This window comes from Amphibalanus amphitrite, unplaced genomic scaffold (assembly GCF_019059575.1).
Source record: "Amphibalanus amphitrite isolate SeventyFive unplaced genomic scaffold, NRLGWU_Aamphi_draft 000671F_arrow, whole genome shotgun sequence".
NCBI classification, from domain to species: domain Eukaryota; kingdom Metazoa; phylum Arthropoda; class Thecostraca; order Balanomorpha; family Balanidae; genus Amphibalanus; species Amphibalanus amphitrite.
In genome coordinates this window covers 88854-110766 of record NW_024882165.1, presented here as the reverse complement: position 1 = coordinate 110766, position 21913 = coordinate 88854, and the positions used below count along the sequence as shown (strand labels likewise).

The window sequence follows — 21913 nt, the reverse complement described above, 5'->3', positions numbered from 1 at the left end:
TTATAAAATCCAAAATTTTGAGTTTATCGAAAAAACCGGAATATATGTCAAAGACGAGGTCTATGTGCACCTACATACCAATTTTTAGAAGAATCGGTTCAAAAATGTGGGAGTTATTCAAAATTTTATGACGTCACGACACACAAAATTTTTGAAAAATGATTTTTTTTTGGAAGTTCTAGACCTCGTACGGAAACGAAAATAGCACCATTCGATTTGCCGTGAAAAACTGCATCGGATAGACAACTTTTTAGGCCTTAACAACCAACTTCAAAATTTGACCTCACTTGACCTGACCTTGACCTGACCTCGACCTGAAATTCATCCAGAGGTGGTCCATATCACTTATTGAGTGTGCCTATTGAATTCCATGAGTAAAATGACCCATAAAACATGTGTCGCACATGCCCTTTTCTATATTTTGTTTTTGGTGACCTGACCTGACCTGACCTGACCTTGACCTTGACCTTTGAATGACATTGTGTGCAACGAATATTGTCTTGGTAGTCTAAGAACACGTTTTGGGCAATCAGTCTCAGTCCATTCTTCGGCAACTACGGTGCAAGGCCGATACTGTAGAAACTTGCATTTTGTACCCTTGACCTGACCTCTGACCTACTTAAGCAAAAAATTTGGGCTCTTAAGATCCGCCTTGTTGAGAGCTTTCGATTGCCGTTTTCCCCGTCTTTCTACGACCATCGGTTCGGAAGTTAGACAGGGGGGGGGGGGGCAGAATCTGCCCCCCCCCCCCCCCCAGCAGGGCGCGTATGGCTGAATAGCCCAGCGGGGCGCGGGTTAACACATCTGTCAAAACTTGAGTAAGAAGGCAGCAATGCATTTAAGGACAGAACTTGTACTAAAAGAACGATGGGGAAACTCCCCTAAGATCCAGTTTTGAACGGCCCACCTTTTAGAAAGCCAACACCTTTTTCTACCAACACTGAGTGCCGCCGATAGATCAAACATACTCATGGCATACATGGTGCACTATCACAGTAAAGGTAGCAGTAAGCAGCCCTAAGCGCACATACAGCGTCCAAACACAACATGCATGTGCGCCATACCGACGTAACACCCAGATCTCCCGCAAAATTATGCAGGACTGGCGCGATGACAATTTAACAAGTTATAGCCTCTAATTCGCGACTAGCCTAAAAACACAGCTTCTAGAATAAACGCAGTAGGTCAATAAGTTTGTCTTCGCATCTGTAAAGAAGCAACAGCATATTTGACTAGGTGATTCATTCAGTTTTGTAAACTTTTCATAGCTACCCCATTTGCATAATACATATATAAGATCTACACTAGCGCAGCATCTAGACTGATTCAAGCTCACTTCATTGCATTTCGCGGCATTCTTAGTTGGTCATTGCCCACCAAATACGCGCGAGCCATGGTACACTAAATACTTTCCCCGCCCCTATCCCCCTATACCTGCTAAAAATTAGGGCATGGTTTGTACCAAAATGCCTTGACATTGACAGCCACTTATTTCACATTTTTAAAAACTCAAAAAATATCTGCGGCGTAGTGTTGTCCATTTCTCTTCAGGGGCGTAGCCAGGAGTTCGTCTTAGGGGGGGGGGGGGGGGGGCAAAATTGCAGGGCCCAAGGTAAACTCCCTCAAGATACAAAAAGTCATCGGATTTCATCCACTGTTGTTTTTTTTTTTTTTGGAGGGGGGCCAAATAAATTGAAAAATATCTATTTCAAAAAAGAGAAAAAATGAAAGAACTGAGGAGGCAAGCTATCAATGGGCCCCTGCTAGATGGGCCCATGAATAGCTTCATAGAGTCGCTCAGCCGGTTCTGAAGGCGGTCTGAGGATCGGTTCGGATGAGGGTTCTTCAGACCGTCAAAGGCCCCTACAGCCAGTGAGAGCCTCGTAAGCCGTCTGAGGGCCATGTAAGCCGTCTAAGGGCCACTCAGACCGACGAAAGACCCCCTTGCACTTGCAGGAGGGCCTTGTCGGACCGACGGAGGGCCCTCTCAGACAAACTAAGGGCTCGTTCGGGTTATTTGAGGGCCTCCTCTAACCGATAAGGGCCCCTCAGATCGACAGTGGATACGATCTGAGATCCCTCAAACCGACGTAAGGTCAGACCAACAGTCGGAAACCAACAGATCAACAGAGGGCCCCTCAGGTGAACAGAGGGATCTCCCAGGTCGGAAGAGGACCCCTAAGACTGACAGAGGCCCTTCATGTCGATAGAGCCCCTCATGTCGATAGAGGACCTCCTCAGGTGTGGATAAAGCCCCTCCAGTTGATCGAGGCCCCCTCGGGCGAACAAAGCTGGGCCCCTCAGGCCGATCGGGGCCCCTCAGACCGACGTAAGGCCCTCTCGGTCCAAAAAGGCCCCTCATGCAAATAGCGGTTCCTTTAGACTAACAGAGGACCCTTCAGAATATGTTTTACCATAAAATGCGCATATTATTTATACCTTGATTTTGTGTACACATCGTTGGACCCATCCCATCAACCCGGGCCCCCTGGTTTCAATAGGGCCCCAGGGCTCTAAAATTGTGGCTCCCTTGGACAGATAGTGGCTACACAGCGGCGTCAAAGGATCTGAGGCAGGGGCCTTTGCGTCGCCAAGGGCACACTGTGTCAGCCAAAAGGGGCCCCTATTCCAATAGGGGCCCCTGGCCTGGCGCGATGGGGCCCTTTTGGGCTCCAGGGGGGCATGGGCCCTTTGCCCCCTGGCTACGCCCCTGCATCTATTACAAATATAAATCCACCTATTCATTCTTCCCGCCATTACCGCCCGTTGCACCGACTACGATGTCCTCTATACCAGAGACCAGGGCGCCATCTGCCGTGCGCATCGCCATCTCCATGACCAGTACCTGCGGCCGGTCGGAGGCGTTATTCTGCACGCCGCAGACCAGTCGATCGGGACCGACCCACACATGTTTGACCGGACCCCCGCTGACCTCCGGGGTGACCAGGTTACGGACCAGCGCGCCGGTACCCATGTTCCAGAGTTTGACCCAGCCATCGCGTGAGCCGGTCACTGCCAGACCGCGCAGGAGTCGGACGGCCGTCACCCGCTGTCGGTGCCCGTGGACGCCCGACAGCCTGCGGCAGAGCACGGCAGGTGCGTCAGCGGGGCATGACGTCACACAACGCAGGTCGACGTGTGTGGTGACGTCATATCAGGGGAAATATGGTACCGTCATAACTCCCCGGGTAACTTAGAAACCTGGGTCGGAAATTCACATTCGGTAGGTTATTTGGTCGGTAATTAAAGTTTAGTAGTACCTTCGAACATCGCGCATAAACAAAGCCACTTTTACCGAAGACTTGACTCACGCTGAATAATATAAAACACGCTGACGACTGACGAGACATCCTATGCCAGTTTCATCAGTAAAACCTTAAACAAACGCCCACCCCTGAACCCCAAATCACTAATCACTCTCCCCAGGCCGGCTGAAGTATGGCCCCCTGTTCCATCCCCAAGCCGACCTACTTGTGCAGTACTGCGCCGCTGGCCAGCCTCCAGAGGATGGCGGTGCCGTCCTTACACCCGGAGAGCAGCAGACCCTGGTCAGACACGGCCAGGTCGGTCACCCAGCCGGCGTGCGCGCGCAGCTCGTGACGCAGTCGGCGCGTGGCCACGTCCCAGACGTTGATGGAGCCGTCGCCGTGGCCGCTCACCACCACACCGTGCGCGTGCTGCGCGAGAGAGCGGGGTGAGAATGTGGTGAGAGAAGGTACGAAGTGGTGAAGATCCTAGGTGTAGCCACGAAGGATGGGTGAGCTCGGTTGGTGGCACTATTGGTTTAAAGACAAGGCCCAGGCGACCGACCGACAGGCTGTTCCGATGCGATGAATATTCGTACCCTCGCCACCACTCGAGTGGGGTTGGGGTTGGACGGGGGTGAGGGTATTCGCCGCCTCAAAACTACAGGTCGCCTGGGCCCTTATCTTGAGACCAATAGTACCAGCATGAAGACTAGTTCACGTGAAAGACGGCTATCATTGCACTGCATTTGAATTGTGAGTAGCCTTTTTTTGCGAGAAACGTCAACAATAATTATAGAAAAAAGAAATGCTTCATCTGTGAATTTAATATCGTCAAGCCAACCGACTAATCGGCACTGTCAGACGGAGACCTGTGTGATTAAACACACCCTCAGCTCTATCAGATTCAGCTCACCTCTCTGCCACGACACCGCTCCAGCCCCAACAAGCTACTCGCAATAAATGTTAGCCCATAGAGTCGCTGCTACACTCAGTATTCCCTACCTGCAGGACCATAACATACCTCCTATACTTATTCCCCTACCTTGTAGTACAATAACGTATCTCCTATACAAATTCCTCTACCCGCAGGACCATAACGTGTCCCCTATACACCTCCCCTCCTTACCATAGCTACTAACATATTTCCTACGCAAATCCCCTACCCGTAGTAAATTAACGTATCCCCTGCAATCATTCTCTTACCTGCAGGACCATGACGTATCGGCTGCGCGCTTGCCACACAGTTTCGACTATTCCTCGGCCGGCGTTCCAAAGCTGTACGCGCCCGGCATCATCCCCAGACACCACCCACTGGCCGTTGAAGCAGACGGCCCGCACGACCGTCTCGTGGCCACGTATTAACGCCTCCTGGCGTCCGGCCTCCACGTCCCAGAAACGGACCGTCTTGTCGTCCGAGCCGCTCGCCGCTCTGTAGGGAGAGAGGGAGAGAGGGGTGAGGGCCGGAGCTGCCGTGTCGCAGGGACAAATCAGAGTCAGGGTGTATCTCCGTCAAACTTTGAAGTATAGCCGCCACACGTCGGCTTCCAAGTCCCAAGCACCTCACAGCTCCAGTGGGCGCCACATAAAGCCCTTCTTATTTTCGAAGCATGTGGATTAATTTGCCAAATTCAAACGGTGCTTGATAGTCGCAAGTTAAATTCACTCCAGCTTTCCACACACATCTACCGCTCCCCCAATCACGTCACTCCATACGCTCACCTTCCGCCCCGCAGCGCCACGCTCCAGACGATGCCGGCGTGGCCGTACAGCCGGTGGCGTCGCCAGCCGTGCGCCACGCTCCACACACCGATGGTGCAGTCTCGGCCGGCGGTGACCACCGTGTCGCCCTCCACCTGGACACAGGTGATTTCGCTCTCGGTGCGCAGACGGCACTCGAGCCGGCCGAGGGAGGCTGACCAGATCTGTCGGCGGGGAAGAACAAGTTTAATGATAGCAGACTAGACTACCATATCTTGCGGCGATGGGGGATTGGTTAATGGTTAGTGTCTGGAGAGGGCAGAACAATAACTCTGCCGGGACGGCAGCTAGAGGGAGGGTTAGATGTCTGGGACAGTTTTGCCGTCACGGCGGGAGCGAATTTTCACCATTCACCCAGATTCACCATTACACGGTGTCATCCCTTATACGATTTTGCCCATACATGCGTACATACGTACTCCGACGGTTTTGTCGCTGGAGCCGGTGACGATTCGGTCGCCGTCCACAGCCATACACCGGATCACAGACTCGTGGCCCTTCAGCCGCTGAGGACAGACCAACAGAGACGGAGGTGAACCCAATAAAATACACAGACTCGAGGTCCCTCAGCCGCTGAGGACAGACCAACAGAAATAGAGGTGAACCTAATGAAACACACAGACTCGTGGCCCTTCAGGCGCTGAGGACAGACCAACAGAAACACACGTGAACCCAATGAAACACACAGACTCGTGGCCCTTCAGCCACTGAGGGTAGACCAGCAGACACACAGATGAACCCAATGAAATACCGACTTGTGGTCCCTCAGTCGCCGAGGGCAGACGAACAGACACAGAGGGCACGAAACACAGACTTGTGGTCCCTCAGTCGCCGAGGACGGATCGGGACTCGGGAGCGACACAGAGTGAGGCCAGGGGGAGCACAGGAGTACCGCGACTGGTTGTTCAGATGGCTAGCGCAGTCTATTTAACGCTTTAGTGTGCAAACACACGGAACAAATATAGCATGAACGCGTTTCAATTATTAAATCGTCATCAGCATGATATCGGTACAAAGAAAACACAGTCAAGCTGCTCGTCGCAGTCCAATCATCTTGCTGTTTTAAATACATGCATATGACATGATTACTAGGCCACCTGTAGAACCCCTCCCACCTTGGGTGCAGGCAGCGGCAGCTCGGTCCAGGCCAGGTGGCGGATACAGTACAGTCGGGACAGCGAGGCCGGCTGGCCTGGCCCGGTGACGGGCAGAGACGCTCCGGTGAGCCGCAGACACCTCCTCCAGAGGCCGTCATCCTCAGAGAGCGCCTGCCAGCGGCGGCAGGTGCCCGCGGCCACCAGCAGGTCCCGCGGAGAGAGACGGGAGAGGATGTTCACCAGAAGCTGATGGGGAGAGCACGGGGAGCAGGGGTAGAGTACGAGAATGCAGAGCACTTTATCATTTAATAACCGGCGACGGCTGGTAATATGGATATGGACAATGAATATCGTAGGCACAGCATGATTTCCTCCAAAAATATCACAATTTGGAGTTTGGAATGCTGAAAACAGACAGTTTTAGTACATTGAGAAATTAACAAAAAAGCGAAGAAGAGAAAGAAGTGGCATCACATTTGTCAGCGGCAATACAGACTATGCGCAGCGCCCTGATACGTATACTTTTTACAATAAACCAAGTCCAATATATCGCATATTGGCTGACACGACACATCGCATTAGCCCACCGCCTAGTCTCAGCTCGGACGATCCCCTTCCCCTCCCCCCCCCCGCCACCATCCTTACAGGTCACCCAAGATTCTTACAGATAGGTCACCCACCTCGTCCGGCAGCCACGAGGTGAAGTCCGGGTGCATGATCTGGTCGGCCTGCGCGCGCAGCTGCAGCAGCTGGCGACGGTCCAGTGCCTCCAGCAGCGAGAAGACGTGCCGAAACGCCGCCTCCGAGCCAGTGACGTCCGGCGGCTGTGAAAAGAAAACGAGGGGTGAATATGTGGAGCGATGAGCCGGCGTGAGAAGTGATAAGCTAAAATGAGCGATGAGCAAGATGACAAGCAAGGAGCCAGCATGAGCGACGAGCTAGGATGAAAAACGACGAGGGAATAGGACACTGTAAAGAGAGATCCGATTTATCCGAACATAAACAGCCCTTTACGTACCTACCTTGCGTTCCCAGTGCGGTCCGCCGTCCGGTTCGTGGCCGACCACCCCAGATGTGACACTGGCCGACCTCAGCAGTGGCCGCTCGGTAGCCTCCTCTGCCTCAGAGTCGGCTCTGTCTGTGACCGGAGTGCAGGACCGGGACACGGCGGGGGCCGAGGGCGACACGAGAGAGTAGTCGTCACGTGAGCGCGGCCGGTCAGAGGGCAGCCAGCACGCGGAATCGCCGGCAGGGAGCCCAAAATGACTGCCTTTCGTCGGCTCCGCTTCCGCTGGCTCCGCTTCCGCTGGCTCCGCTTCCGCTGGCTCTGCTTTCGTCGACTCTGCACGAGATGCCTCCACAGTGAGCCCCTCGGCTGCGTCCAGGGCTATCCTTAGGGTGGCTGCAGTCGCCGGCTGCTCCTCTGTGTTAGGTGTTTGGACCAGTTTCGGCGCTGTTAGAGACCCAACTGCTGCCGGTGAGGGCTGTGCTGCAACTGGCGCCTGCCCCAAGTCGGATTCCATGTCCATGTGAGGCACACCGCGCTCGTCTCCGAGAGAACAGAGGGAGTCAGAGTTCAGTCCCTGCACGCCGAGCTCTCGACACAACTCCAGCAAATCTGTCGGCGCAAAGAGAGCGAAGCTTTTTTACCGAACATAATGAAAGGAGAGCGTCGAAAGCCAAATGACAGTGACGTTTGAAAGCCTCAAATTTACCCATATCTCCATCTTGCAAAATGATTTACCATACAACAAATCGCAAAGGAGTGGTTTTGGAACACCATGCCCGAGAAAAAGATTCCTGCCCCTTACCGTGCAGCTGGTGCTGATCGGCCTGCACGCTCCCGGTGTAGAGCAGCTGCAGCAGCAGCCGCAGCTGGTCGGCAGACACGCCGCGCAGCAGCAGCAGCGGCTGCCCCGGCTGCTGGCCGGCTGACGCGTGCGCCAACAGCCTGCGCAGCTCGGCCGAGCGGGCCGCCAGCACGACCCGGTGGGCAGACACCGGCGCGCCGCCCGGCACCGCCACCGTGACGTCAGTAAACAGGCCCTAATGGGACGGAACAGGTCACTAGAATGGCAGAGCTGGGACCGATAGAGGTGGAATCACCGTTACAAAGGCTGGCTTTAGTTAGTTGTCATATCAAATGATTATATGATCTGCTGGAGAGCATTGGTTGGCAGTTGTTAGATAAAATGAAACCAAATTGCATGTTTTTTTTGTCCAGCCACTGATTATACCATCAGGGAAATGGAAAGAAATGAAGGTAAACATTACTTGATGCCTGCATGAATGTCAAAAGTGACTCACATCTTGCCAGAACTGGAAGAAGCTCGTCGACACAGATGAGCTGTAATCACTCCATCTGACACATTCAGTAACGGATCCCATGTTCAACTAGCATAAGACCTGAGGAAAAATGTGAAAATGCATTAAATTGTCAGTAGAAAATATTCCTAACGTTAATACCTACCTTGATGTAGTATATATCACTTGACACTCACAAAGGCAGTAAAAGAAAAGAAACCAGCATACATCAAGTTCTTTATAGAACTACTATGGACGTCAAACCCCTTGAGGCCCCACTTTTTTGCGATAATTTTTAAATGCGTCAACTCTCGTTGACAATATTCTGGCAATTTGTGTTTCAGAACTTGCCGAAACTTTTATTACTAAGGTATTTTGACGCCAAACGATCATGAAAGGTACTTCTCATTCACTCGTAATGTTAAATTTCACGGAAAGAATCTGCTGTTTGGGTAGAGGCTACGCGCTCATGGGGCGGAGCCACGTAATGACGTCAGCGCTAAGCTCCGCCCTACCCCTCCGGCGCTCCTTGCCCGGCGACCGGTCACTCGCGTCTCTCGCTCCATTCAGGCTTGATGGCGGGCGGTAGTTGGTAGTGGTAGCGGGCGCTGGTAGATGGCATTTAGAGCAGATGGCGCTGGTGGCGGGGCTCGAGTGTGGCCGAGCGCAAGCCTCTGCCCGGGCCTGAATTGACCTTAACATTACGAGTGAATGAGAAGTACCTTCCATAATCGCTTGGCGTCAAAATACCTTAGTAATAAAAGTTTCGGCAGGTTCTGAAACATACATTGCCAGAATATTGTCAACGAGAGTTGACGCATTTAAAAATTATCGCAAAAAAGTGGGGTCTCAAGGGGTTTGACGTTCACAGTAAGAATAAATAACAAGGTCTGTATTACAGGAATTAACTAATGACTGAATTGGGACATGGGAGTGGGACTTTTGGCGACTGTTGAAAGCGACCACACCAGGCACTAGGCAGGGCCAAGGCGGTAAGGCCCTGTTTCATGACACACAACGCTACATCATGCGACACTATGCCTGATTCCTGATCATGGATCCGAGATGGCTCTTCAGGGATTTTCTCAAAACTGTAGACTCTGAGAGAATGCAAAATAGTTGGTTCGTTGAGAGGCATCTATTAGCCATGTTTTCCACAATAATTCCACGCTTAAAGACCACTTATCTACTTCTAGTGGTCATCTTGATTTTAGTGTTTGGTCCTCTAGGATCTGTGCCCATGTCTGGTGGACTGCTTTAGAAATAGCGGAACTATTTGAAACTACGTTGGGCTTTACAATTTCACTCTTTCCCAACAATATTCAAATATCACAATATCAGGTGTATATCAGGACAAATATCAAATATCAGACAAATATCAGGTGACTCATAATCATTTTATTTCTTGGACATCATTTAATGGTTCTTCTTGTTTAAAATAATGCCTGCATAAGTGCATAGGTAGCATTCCCATATTTTGGTTTTTCGTTCCCAAATATGGGAACGAATTGACCATAGTTCTGCCTACTGCTGTAGCATCGTGACGTGAAACAAGGCCCCGACTGGAAAAAAGGCACACGCTCAACTAGACGCCTCAGAGCCTCTCATTCACGATATTACCTTACCTTACCTTACGGTGTTCGGGCATAATAAAGGCCAACTCGGCCTGGAGGTCCCGTTCTAACCGAGCTCCTGTCCCTTTTGCCATTTGTTAATCCGTGTCTGGTATATGATACCAGTGATGGCCCCAGTGGGCATCGAGTCTCGCCTTGAACGAGTCCACGGTGGGGGCACTGACCACTTGAGCAGGTAGGCCGTTCCAGTCGTTCACGGCCCTGACTGCGAATGCAGCTCTCCTCAGTCTGCTGACCGCCTCTAGCTTGCGGAGCTTGTGTGGGTGACCTCGTGTAACGGCACCCGTGGCGGGGCAGAAGAGATCCGTGACTTCAACATCAACCCCTCCATGGAACATCTGGTAGGTGAATATCATGTCGCCCCGTTTGCGTCGGTAGTACAGCGATGGAAGTTTCAGAGCCCTGAGCCTCTCTTGGTAGGGCAGGTGGCGAAGGTTGGCCACCATGCGCGTAGCTCTGCGCTGTACCCTCTCCACCAGCTTCTGGTCCGCCCTGTTGAAAGGGCCCCACACGAGGTTGCCGTACTCGAGGTGCGGGCGCACCAGGGACTTGTAAAGCAGCGGCAGCGTGCACTCGTTTATCAGCACGAATGAGCGACGAATCACAGCGAGAATCTGGTTGGCCTTGGCTACGGCTGCTGAAGCATGTTGTCTTAACTTCAGCTCGTCATCGACTTGCACGCCCAGATCCTTCTCCACCCGCACGACGCTCATCTCAGAGTCTCTCATCACATACTGCTTTGCTGGGTTGTTTCGTCCGAGGTGCATGACCTTACACTTCGCCTCATTGAAGGGGCAAACAAATTGGTATCGGTAAAGCTGGTGTCACCATCGGCGATAAATGGGTAGGTAAGGTTGTATTTACCGATATCAACGATTTTGATTTTTGTGCCGAAATTTTAGCACTTCACTTGCGCCGAAAGTCGAAACTTGTTTGTGCCAAATTTTAAACTTGAGTTTTTCCATTAAAGCCCTTATTAGGGTAGGTAAGTGCTTAAACAATTAACAAAGAAGAATGTCATAAATGACCCTTAAAATGACTCTCCGAATGAATTGCAACTTGCAAGACATTCCAATTCATATTTACATTTCTAGCAAAATGCACAACCTGCAGCTTTTTTAATCTGTATATTTTATCAGCTTGTTAAATATCTATGACATCATCAAAGGAAAATGTAAACAAAAGTAAAGTAATGGTCAACATGAGAAACCAAGATTACTTTTGAGTAACAACTCACTAAAATTTTTATCTTATTTTCTTATTTTGTATTCGAAATACAGAATAGAACTCAACTAAAAAAGGAATCCCACAAAAGTCAAAGATTGACCTACTCAGAACTTGGTCCTGTTACGTCATTTAGAAATATGGCACGAATGACATTTGTGACATTTGTATTTCTCAGATTTATTCATCAATGGCGCACTATAGACAAAATAAATTTAGCGCCTTTTTCAAGTAGCATTTTTTGTTGGACGCATCACGCGTAGGTGCTACGCGCACGCGCCTTCTCTTGGTTGTGTCCAAGGCCCTAAAACATAAGGTTGGACGAAGTTTTCTACCAAAAATGTACTAGAATAGCGTACGAGTCAAAGCTATTTCCGTTGTTTCTTTACAAATATGTCGCAAACAAGCTTTTTCTGTAGCAAATCATTATTTTGAAGTTAAGCAACCAGTTGCTATAAATTCAATAAGCAAACACTTATTTTCGATATAAAAGCCTAGCTTATATAGTCCAACTCTAGTTGAATAATCAAGTAGCTACTAAATTTTCCAGATGCGACACATATTGCGCACTTCAGACAAGTACGTTGCTAAGGCGTTGCTAAGGACTCTTTCGCATGTTTTGCTGCGTGTTTTTTGTTATGAAGTGAGGGAAGTGAGATGGACAAGCTTTTTGATATTTTTTTTCTGGTTTTCTAGGACCGTCGCAATTATTTAACTTGACATACTTTTCTTGCTTTTTAATCCGAGGCTTTTTCAATAATTGGTAGATTCTATCGTGGAAATAAAAGGGCCAGCAGGCCACATGGGTAAATGCAAGTCGACTGATTGTGAAATAAAAGGTAGAAGTGTCTGTTCCATTAGAAATTTAATGTGATGTGATGGAAGATGAAGCAACCAGGATCAGACGCAAGAACCACCAATTAAAGGGACTATCCCACCTTTAACATGGGGTTTGAGTTGAGATAGCCAAGTTTGCGGCGAGGTTCAGAAACCACTATCTATCTAGGTTGCAACCCCCGCGGCCTCTTGGTGTTGAAGAAATTTGTTCCCTTCATTTGAAAATGGGCCTTCCGCAAGGCCCTATCTTCAACATGGAGCGACCGTTAGTGTGACGTCACCTCGTTTAGTCATTCTGATTTAAATGGGTTTGTTCGTTGAAAAATCGCTTAAAACTTGGTCTGAACTTTGTTGTGGTGCCTACAGAGTAAAAAGAATCAGCTTTATGACAGTAATGTGGCCTGGGGAAGGAGGTAATTTTGGGCTGTGACGTCACATATTTGAAAGTTTGTGTTTGGAATATGGGAAGCCTAAGATGTTTAATGAAAAATAAATGCCAGAACCGTGTTCCTGGTCATCCAATCTATAAAGTCGGGCACACTTTAACTGGTTTTAACAACATTTTAGAAGGTGGGATAGTTCCTTTAAGAACCCATAACCAGCAAGCGCTATGCCATCAAGAGCAGCCATGGTAACGTTTGATTAGCTTTCAGAAAACCTTTGAACTAGACGCCAGACGGTGAGCAATCAAGAGATCTTACAAGACCATTTGTTACTTGAAAACGAGAGCCGCCAGGAAAATCAGTAGATTCTTCAATGGCAACACATTTCAGTATCTATCTAGCAATGATTTGCACCAGCGAGGTGCTATCATTGTGTTTTGTGTCTGTATCCCTAACTGCTCAAAAAATATTTGTCAATAAATAAACAAACAAATAATGCGTCTTTTTCTACTGAAAGTAAGTCCTCCAAGTGGCAAGGGATGAATAATAGAAGGCACCTAATTTATTGCCATCTATTCATTAAATTCATAAATCATTGGCAATTCAGAGCATCGATCGGCAGCGCCCTTACTGCATGGCACTGCGGATCGTCCATGGGTTTCTTGATGACTCCGACTCTGACTCAGACTTTCAAAAATCAACTATGACTTTGATTTCAAATGCTGGCTCTGACCGACTCCGACTCCACAGCCCTAGCAGGTCTGCGGAGGCAATGGATTTTTGGTGATTCCGACTCCGACTCTGGCTTTCAAAATCGACTCTGACTCTGGTCAGACTGTCGATTCGGACCGACTACAACTCCGACTACGGAACCCTGATAGGTCTGCGGAGGGGATCGAATTTCGGTGACTGACTCAGACTCCTGCTTTTAAAATCGACTCTGACTCCGACTCGACGACTCAGGTCAGAACTGTCAACTCCGACCGACTTCATGACTCCGACTCCGGAGCCCTACTGGCAGCTATCACGCCAGGGAGCTGCAAATCATATGTTCCGTGGCGGTTTATGGCATTAAAGTCGATAATGCGGCTGAATCGCACTATGAAGCACCCTTATTGGCTGCAAGAACCACGAAAGTTAGCGCATCACCACTGGAAAACGTGACAAGATATCAATTAATTGGCCCTGGATTTGGATAAATAACATGTTGATGATCATATTAGCACACATTTACATTATCATCTATCTCAAGGTTGCCCTCCAGGCGGCTCTAAACTATGACAATTTCCCTATCTTCAACATGTAAATGCCCTAGGGCGTCCTCGTGGTGACGTAGGCATGGGAGTGCCAGTTTGGTAGGAACTAGACTTCGACGCCCCCTGGTTGTGTCTGAGGGCTAAGACTGAGGAATAAAGGTGCAGAGATTCAGATTCAGAGTTGTTTGTACGGTATGTCATGCATTTTTATTTTGCATTTTTATAAATACATTATAGCATGAGTATTTTGGTTATCTATAGAGTTCAGTGGGTTATCTCAATAGCGCGAGGCTGGTGATTGGTGAATGTCGCCGTTTGCACCCTGGGCTCAGAAGTCAGAATTGAACAAAACATTTTGCTAATAACATTTGAAATTATTTGGTGTTTACCTAATTTGGTTCAGAACTGGAACTGACATTATGGGGTTGGACGATTGGGTTGTAAGGCTTACGCGCCCTATTCCAACAACAACAACAACAACAATGACAACATTGTGGCAAGTTGTAATAAAAATGTGGTTGAACCTTAGATTGGGAACCATTTAAAACCATTGGGAACCATATGGGATGAAACATTGTAACATTTCAAGGCTTGTAACACAATTGGATTTCTTATTGGTTCAATTTTAACCCCAAGTTAGTTGTTAACTGATGTATGATGGCTACATCAATGAAGGCAATGGCAAAAATCACTATTGTGAATTCTTTCAGGGTCTTGTTGTCAGTCGGGCACACTGTGGTATTTCCGATCCATTTATGGAAACGTTTCCATTTTTGGAACAATGTTCCAAAAATGGATACGCCGTTTCCAAAAATAGAAACGATCTGTTCCATAAATGGAGACGCTGTGTGCATCGCTACCTTTAAAGCAAACTGGGCATTGATTGGTGCAATTTGGCATGCGCAGGATGCCACCAATCGACAGCCAGCATTCTAGTTTATGTTCCTGTTCTCCGACTTTCCGATCAGAAAACCGAAAGTTGACGAACGAGGGGATGCTTATAACATGTTGACGTGATAAAAAATTCACACGTTTTTCTAATCGAAAATAATAACATTTATGAATGTTTTGAACAAAAAATAACGTTTTTAACAGACTACTGAAAGACTGACCCATTGATTGCAACAACCACATCACCGGGAACTTCAGTTTTTCATTCATTATCACGCTGCGTTTTCCGGTGTACCAGCGGCCTGGTGGCCGTCAATCTTTGATTAAATCGCATGAAAGTTGTTGCAAAGCCCTATTTGGAGACTTAAGTGGGCATTTTATGATATTTCAAATGTGCTGAATATGATCGTAGGCTCGGATCAACGTAAATCTCCGTACAAATACGTAAAAAGCAGGATGGAAATAAGGTCTGCACCGTCGTCACACCAAAAAACATTGCATTCTGACGATGAATTTATTCATTCTAGCTCATGTGTAACATGGATATTAATTTTATATATTGAAATGATATCTACGCTTTATGTATTGCCCACTTTGGACCACATCTGTCCAGTAGTTTCTGGGAAATCTTAGTTTTAGTTGACTTTTGAATGTGCTCAAGTTGCGGCTCGTAAGGTATTATTATCGAGCCCGACGTCCTAGGTAACTGCCGAGAGCCGAGATGCTAAACCAGTCCCAAAACATCAAATTTTTAGTTGCATGTGAATTTTAAAAACACATTTAAGCTAAGTTTGCAAACATTTGAACTTCAGCGTTTCTATTTTTGGAACATCGGCGTTTCCATTTTTGGAAACTAAGTCTCCATAAATGGATACGATTCAGGAGCATTTTAAAGACGTGAATTTTAATGCATACGACAGCTTTCCATGCAAGAAGACAAGTGCTTTTGGTGTATCTGAGCTTGTTTTACGCGAAACAGTTGTTATACTTCGAATCCAGCCACCCTTGGCAAGAAAATATGTGCGGAGATGTTAGCGTTTCTATTTATGGAACGAGCGTTTCCATTTTTGGAACAGAAGAGTAGTCAAAAATGGAAACGTTTCCAATAATAGAAACGTCTCCATAAATGAATCGGAGATACCACAGTGCGCCCGACTGTTGTAACCTTCTAGTTAGGTATCTCACAGCCAGCATGTCTCACAGTTTTGTTGTCCATTGATATTCACAGATGGCACTGTCAGAGGTGTTCACCTGGCAGCGTACCAGCAGTGCACTGGATGCGCTGGAAGCACTGCTGCGCTGCAGTGGCTGCGGCGTCATCGCCACAGAGCCACGCCGCTACGGCCGCTGCGCGCACGTGTTCTGCGGCCCATGCGCCGACATCAGCAGCACGTGCACCTCGTGCGCGGTGCCGTCGGAGGCTCGTGAGCAGCGCACGGACACCACACTGAGCGCGATGGCCGCCGGCTGCGCTGAGCTGCGGCAGCTACTGGGTCTCGGTGGAACTCAGACAGCACCGCCGCACGGTTCCACGGCGCCGCGGCACGATTCCACAGCGCCGGTCGAACGAAGAGAGCGGAGTCCGAGGAAGAAGGCAGAGCGAGGCGGTGGTGATGGAAGACAGAAGGAAGAGGTGAAGGAGAAGGAAGGTGGGAACAAAGCCAGACAAAAGAAGGAGTCACAGAAGAAAGATGACGGAGACGTCGCCGGGAATACGGAAAAGGAGAGAAAGTCAGAAGGAAAAGGCACTAAGACGAAACAGAACGTGGAGAAGGTGAGTTTTTGCGTTCCATTATTCAGAAGATTACCAGGGAGTTAGTTTAATTTCGTCCTTTTCAATTAAGTGATCATATCATCTAAATATAAGTTTTATTAGTTCGGATGGGCGCCAAGTGACCTTAGTAGTCGGCGCGCCCTAAATCCCCAATAAACAAACAATTACATTGATTCGGGAAAATGTTAGTTGACATGAGTCATACGCTACCACACGAATGATGTTTTCGTCATAATTAGTCACGTCTCTCGCCTCTGATTTCAGCCCAGCGATAAGCCAGCCGAGGACCCTGGCTCGTCCAAGAAGCCGCGCGCTCCACCGTCGGGCCAGTCCGGGACGGGCGGCCGGCGCACGCAGTCCTCGGGCTCCTCACTGGTCTCCAGCGCGGGCCTCACCAAGCGGAACGCCAAGGGAGAGACGCGTCTGCACGCCGCCTGCGTGCGCGGTGACCTGGAGCGGGTCAGCGACCTGCTGGCGGCCGGCGCCTCGCCCAACACCCAGGACAACGCCGGCTGGACGCCGCTGCACGAGGCGTGCGAGGCCGGCCGGCTGGAGCTGGCGGCCGCGCTGCTCGAGGCCGGCGCGCTGCCCGACCCGCCCGGTCTGCAGCTGCGCACGCCGCTGCACGAGGCGGTGGCCGCCGGCCGCGCCGAGCTGGCCGCCCTGCTGGTCGGTCGCGGCGCCGACCCTGATGCCCGCTGTCTGTACGGCACCACGCCGCGCCAGCTGGCGGCCGGACGCGCGGAGATGGAGGCGGCTCTGGATACACCACGACAGACGCCGTCTACCAGCCAGACGGAGCCCTCAGCTGACGGAGCCGTCGTTCTCGCCGCAACCGAGCTGTCCACTTCCGCCGTCGGCGCGCTAAAGAAGACGGCCACTCGGCTCGGCTGGAAGTTTGCCGCCACTGTCACAGATGCCACCACGCACCTGGTGTGTGCCGAGCGGCCGCCGGGCCTGAGCGTGCCGCGGCTGCGCGCGCTGCTCGCCGGGGCCTGGCTGGTGACCGCCGACTGGACAGACGCCTGCGCGGAGGCCGGGCATACGCTGCCGGCCGAGCCGTGGCACGTGGCCGGGGAGGCGGGCAGCCGTGCGTGCCGCCGCCGCCAGCGTCTGCAGCCGCCGCTGCTCACCGGGCTGCACGTCTACCTGCAGGGCGCCTTCAAGCAGCTGCCCCGCGCCGAGCTGACCTCGCTGATCCAGCTGGCGGGAGGTCACGTGCTCAGCCGGCCGCCCAATCCAGAGGCGATACCGCCAGCAGAGAAGACGGTACCCTATCACGCGGCTGAGGGGTCGCCGCTGCGTAATACCTCACATCTGGTAATATTCGAGGAGCCACCGGCTATCCAGTACGACATGGCGCACGTCAAGAGCCTGCCGCTCGCCTGGCTGCTGCTGTCCCTCGAAACGCACACGCTGGCGGATCCGATCCGGTAGGTGGCAGGGCGATTGGCTCGCCAGATGTCGCTGTGGTCCCTCTCTGTGCGCTAGTGCAGCATGTCGAACTGTGCGTGTGTGACTCGGACAGACAAGTGCATGTTGGAAGTGTGAACGTGTATGTACGACTCCAGACGAGGACTAAGAGCTGTGCTGGTTAGTGGGTTCTGTGGAACCTGACTCGACTGTGCGGTGTATCGAGTCTCTGTGTGTATGGCTATGATAAGGCAGGTCATTCTGGTCTTCTAACATAAGTCTGGAGCGGCCATTAATTGGCATGGTGCGGCTGAATAAGTAGACTGAAGATAGCACTGGATATTTTTAAGGCGTATGCTTCAGTAGAGTTCAACTTTCTTACTTATACGGCCAAGTTTATAGGTTAAGAGTAAAAAAGTCACGGAAAGTAACGCCCTTCTGAAAGGGCGTTTAGACCTTAGTATTGTTGCTACTTTGCTTATATTCGCTAATTAAATATAGTTTTAAGTCCCGAAAAACATGTAGCTTGGGTAAGGTGGATGCCTATGAACACGTCTGAACTCAAGTAAATAGTTATTTCATCGGGAACCGATAGAAAAGGTGACAGGGGACGCGTCACATTTATTTTAAGTTTACCGCCTGCTTGCCTGTAACTAAGGCGAACAATGTATTAGGATTCCGCGTGTGCTGTTTTCTATAAAAGAATAGATTATGCTACCGTTCTGAATTCTGATTATTAATTTATTATCCAATTCATTATTATTGGATTAGAGATATGTGACCCTATATTTGCATACCTTCATCTACCTCTGACCAACGCCATCGAGAATTTTGATTTTTTTCATAATTTGTCCAGCACCTATTTCTGCGTTTTAGGTGGAAATTTTACGGAAAACGGCTCTTTTATGTGAAAGGCATAGGTTTTACGCGTAACGACGGGCTATGCAAAAAGCGTACATATGCATAAACTTCTACAATGTGAATTGCGTTAACTACGTGAATTACACAACGGTTCATCTGCAAGGCTGGTAATGGAAAATTTAAGCACCAATGACTATTCCATTCAAGCGCGATCCACCTCTTTCGACAAATCATTTTACCATTCCTGTCATTTCGCTCTGGAGATGAGTGGGAAAAAATTACACGCTATACTCTGTAGGGGTTGCGGGGTCGATGGATTTTCGGTGACTCCCACTGTAGCCTTCGAAAATCGACTTCGACTCCGGCTCCGGGCACGACTGTCGACCTCGACTGACTCCGACTCCGACTCCGACTCCGACTCCGACTCGGCTGCCTGGTCTACAGATTCGATGGTTTTCGGTGACTCGTCACCAACTCCGCCCCCCCCCCCCAAATCGTCTCCAACTCCGACTCTGCAGCCCTTATGACAGTGTATATCATGGAACCTACAGTCTCAAGTTATTTTCACCGTAGATGCATTTCTTGTCCGTTTTTCCTTTCGCCCTCCGCCATCCTCCATCGGCCCGTTTTTTACCTCCTTTTTATCCACCGTCCTTCCTCATCTCTGTATTCTGCACGACTTTATCCTCCCGATCGGTCGTCTCTCACTCGCATTCTAAATCACTTCTATGGGTCATCGCCCTACTCAGCATCTTGGTCAATTGATAACCAACTGGCGTTTCGCGCACGGCGTCCCATCGTCCATGGTCCGGCGGTCCTAGCACACTATTGTGGCACGCGGCTGGTCCCACTGCTGTCCGACGGACAAGTCTCACTGCCGCATTAGGTCCGTGACATGGGTGCGAGTCATCAGTGAGTAGCGGGTGTGTGAGTGAGAGGAAAGGCGAGTGCTTCGTTTTCTTTTGAGGGTTGTAGGTGAAAAGGTGAGAGAGGTTGGTTCAATATCCGTTATAGTAACTAAAATGTTTTTTCTTTAGACCGATGCTTATATTGATATGTTATTGGTTGTACAATTGGATGATCCAACACGCTATCCAATTGAGGGATATAACATTACTTCCATCGGTGTGTGCACTCTTTCGATGCAGGTATCTCAAAGTAAACTAATTGTTCGAGTGTGCAAACGGCATATATTTGTACACGAACTTCGTGCCTTGCTAGGTCGTTTATGAGACATTTGCCGTATTTATGCCGAAAATATTGATTCGCAGATCCCAGAAATGAAGCCCAGTAACTTATGGGTTCCAGATTGTCCAAGATGGCTGTTCGCTTCAATACGTAAAGGAGCATTGGTTTATATTGCTGCATTGTTTTTGATAATCGCCAGTACAACGCATTTCAATATTGGATTCGGGTAAGTTCGGCATTCATGGAATGTGTATTTCTTCAAGGCGCTATCAAAATGTCATAATGTGTAGATAGCTTCCTTATATACAATGTTTGGGTAAGCAAATGACACAGGATATAAATATTGGCCTTAAAAGTTGAAGGCTTACGTTTGCAGTAAAAATGACTAATGTCTCCCGATGAAAAATCGGATGAAATGTTGGATCATAATATATATCGAACAATAAATGCGGGTCTCATCCATCTCCAGATCGGCTACATTATGGTCGTGGTCAAGTGTGCCCTTCAACCAGCAGCCGGCGGCAGAACTGGGACCCTCTGCTACCGCCGGCACTTTACACGCCGCCGGCAGCTTCTCTCCAGCTGTGGACTCTGAGGAGGAGGCCGTGTTCCGTAAGCTAGACGAGCTGCTCACCGCAGTAGACACAGAGGCGCGTGCCTCGTGTTCGTACCTGTACGGAGCCGGCGGTCGGTGCTTCCACTGTGCACGTTCGCGTCAGAACGCCTCGGATAGAACGGTTGTGTACGCTCTGGACGGCCGGAAGCCTGTGTGTTTGAACATACTCCCAGCGGACTGTTCTGTTCTATCCTTCGGCGTCAATAATGATTTCTCCTTCGAAGAGGCCATGGAGGACCTGGGCTGCATGGTCCACGCATTCGACCCCACCATGGGAGTGAGCAGCTTCCGCAAGTCGAGAAACATCCACTTCCACAACCTGGGGATCGGGTCCAGCGACGCGGAGCTGGGCGGCTTTCCGGTGGCCAGTCTGGGCAGTATAGTGCGCAGGGCTCGAGTGCGACCGGGTACCATCCACTACCTGAAGATGGACGTGGAGACGAGCGAGTGGGAGGCTCTACACCAACAGCTGACCACTGGTGGCGACCTTCTCCGCGTCCAGCAGCTAAACGTCGAGTTCCACCTGCTCCAGTGGTCCCCCACCATCGCCGAGGGGGAGGGCATGAAGGTGCCGAAGAGGAACGAGGTCTCACGCGAGAACGCCGTGAGATTTATCGCCGTCGTGGAGGCGCTTCAAGCAGCTGGGTTTGGACTGGTGTCATCGGACCCAAACCTTGTTTGTCAGGACTTTGAAGATGGATGTCTTTCTTTTCTATATGACACCCATTGGGTGAACAAGAAAATCAGCGCTAACCGCTGATGAGACGCTGCTGTGTATTATCTGGAGTGACATTTTTAATGAGTCTATACAAATTTTGAATTTGAAATGTTTGGCTTGACACCACGATTCAGTATAACGATGGTATTCCGTGTACGGTGCACGCGCTGGAGATCAGATTGCTGTTCAACGAAATACAGCAATGCTCGATACCTAAGTTTGCGTTCACCCTATATAGAAACATTTATGCATCACCCTTCTAAATGAAGAAAAAAACCCACTCACAACTTTGACTTTAACCGGCGCGAATCGGAAGTCCTATCTGCATTGATAGGTAGGTAATGGTAATGCCGCTAGGACAGAGCTGTGAAGTCTAGCTCATAGAAGTCGCTAGTAGTCAGCGCCTGAAGTTATGCTGTACCGCACGGCTCGGAATAGTTATGCATTCCGATTCACAGATGTCGCTAGTGGTCAACGCCTGAAGTCATGCTGCACCGCACGGTTCGAAATAGTTATGGATTCCGGTTCACAGATGTCGCTAGTCACCGCCTGAAGTCATGCTGCACCGCATGGCTCGAAATAGCCATTCGTTAGATATGTGATGCTTGGGACACAGAGGCGGAGACGTTAAGATGTCTCGGTCGGCGCTGGATTTAGGCAGCTGCCGTGGAAACACGGGCAGATGAGAGTTCGCCGAATGGGCTGGTGGTG

At 49.8% G+C, this 21913-nt stretch overlaps 3 protein-coding genes across 5 annotated transcripts; 2 read left to right on the top strand and 1 right to left on the bottom strand.

Annotated features, from left to right (window-relative positions):
• Window positions 1-758: 758 nt before the first annotated feature.
• LOC122364358 (F-box/WD repeat-containing protein 7-like) lies at window positions 759-8549 on the bottom strand. Its single transcript, XM_043334661.1, has 10 exons — window positions 8411-8549; window positions 7915-8149; window positions 7126-7721; window positions 6784-6927; window positions 6122-6349; window positions 5426-5512; window positions 4968-5170; window positions 4452-4677; window positions 3472-3677; window positions 759-3077 (listed from the first exon to the last, which is right to left on the bottom strand). Exons 1-10 carry the CDS (start codon window positions 8489-8491, stop codon window positions 2738-2740), a joined length of 2346 nt encoding a protein of 781 aa, XP_043190596.1. The 5' UTR covers window positions 8492-8549; the 3' UTR covers window positions 759-2737.
• A 5286-nt stretch (window positions 8550-13835) lies between these two features.
• Window positions 13836-18546, top strand: LOC122364355 (BRCA1-associated RING domain protein 1-like). Of its 3 annotated transcripts, none has more exons than XM_043334653.1 (3): window positions 13836-13933; window positions 15861-16406; window positions 16671-18546. In XM_043334653.1, exons 2-3 carry the CDS (start codon window positions 15861-15863, stop codon window positions 17841-17843), a joined length of 1719 nt encoding a protein of 572 aa, XP_043190588.1. In that variant the 5' UTR covers window positions 13836-13933; the 3' UTR covers window positions 17844-18546. The 3 variants fall into 3 exon arrangements, with proteins under 3 accessions (XP_043190588.1, XP_043190590.1, XP_043190589.1); XM_043334655.1 differs by having other exon boundaries at window positions 13880-13900; XM_043334654.1 differs by lacking the exon at window positions 13836-13933 and adding an exon at window positions 14021-14237.
• LOC122364356 lies at window positions 13864-21311 on the top strand. The gene is made up of 3 exons (XM_043334656.1): window positions 13864-13928; window positions 19952-20094; window positions 20338-21311. The coding sequence occupies exons 2-3, from the start codon at window positions 19961-19963 to the stop codon at window positions 21242-21244; spliced, it is 1041 nt and encodes a 346-aa protein (XP_043190591.1). The 5' UTR covers window positions 13864-13928; window positions 19952-19960; the 3' UTR covers window positions 21245-21311.
• The last annotated feature ends 602 nt before the right edge of the window (window positions 21312-21913 follow it).

Excerpts from the sequence above, each read along its gene's own strand:
- LOC122364358 (XM_043334661.1), bottom strand. The coding sequence starts at position 8,491 with ATGGGATCCGTTACTGAATGTGTCAGATGGAGTGATTACAGCTCATCT. Across the intron at positions 5,171-5,425 it reads CCAGCGACAAAACCGTCGGA|ATCTGGTCAGCCTCCCTCGG; the intron begins GTACGTATGTAC and ends CCCCGCCGACAG. Across the intron at positions 3,078-3,471 it reads AGCGGCGCAGTACTGCACAA|GCTGTCGGGCGTCCACGGGC; the intron begins GTAGGTCGGCTT and ends GCTCTGCCGCAG.
- LOC122364355 (XM_043334653.1), top strand. The coding sequence starts at position 15,861 with ATGGCACTGTCAGAGGTGTTCACCTGGCAGCGTACCAGCAGTGCACTG. Across the intron at positions 16,407-16,670 it reads CGAAACAGAACGTGGAGAAG|CCCAGCGATAAGCCAGCCGA; the intron begins GTGAGTTTTTGC and ends CTCTGATTTCAG.
- LOC122364356 (XM_043334656.1), top strand. The coding sequence starts at position 19,961 with ATGAAGCCCAGTAACTTATGGGTTCCAGATTGTCCAAGATGGCTGTTC. Across the intron at positions 20,095-20,337 it reads CATTTCAATATTGGATTCGG|ATCGGCTACATTATGGTCGT; the intron begins GTAAGTTCGGCA and ends ATCCATCTCCAG.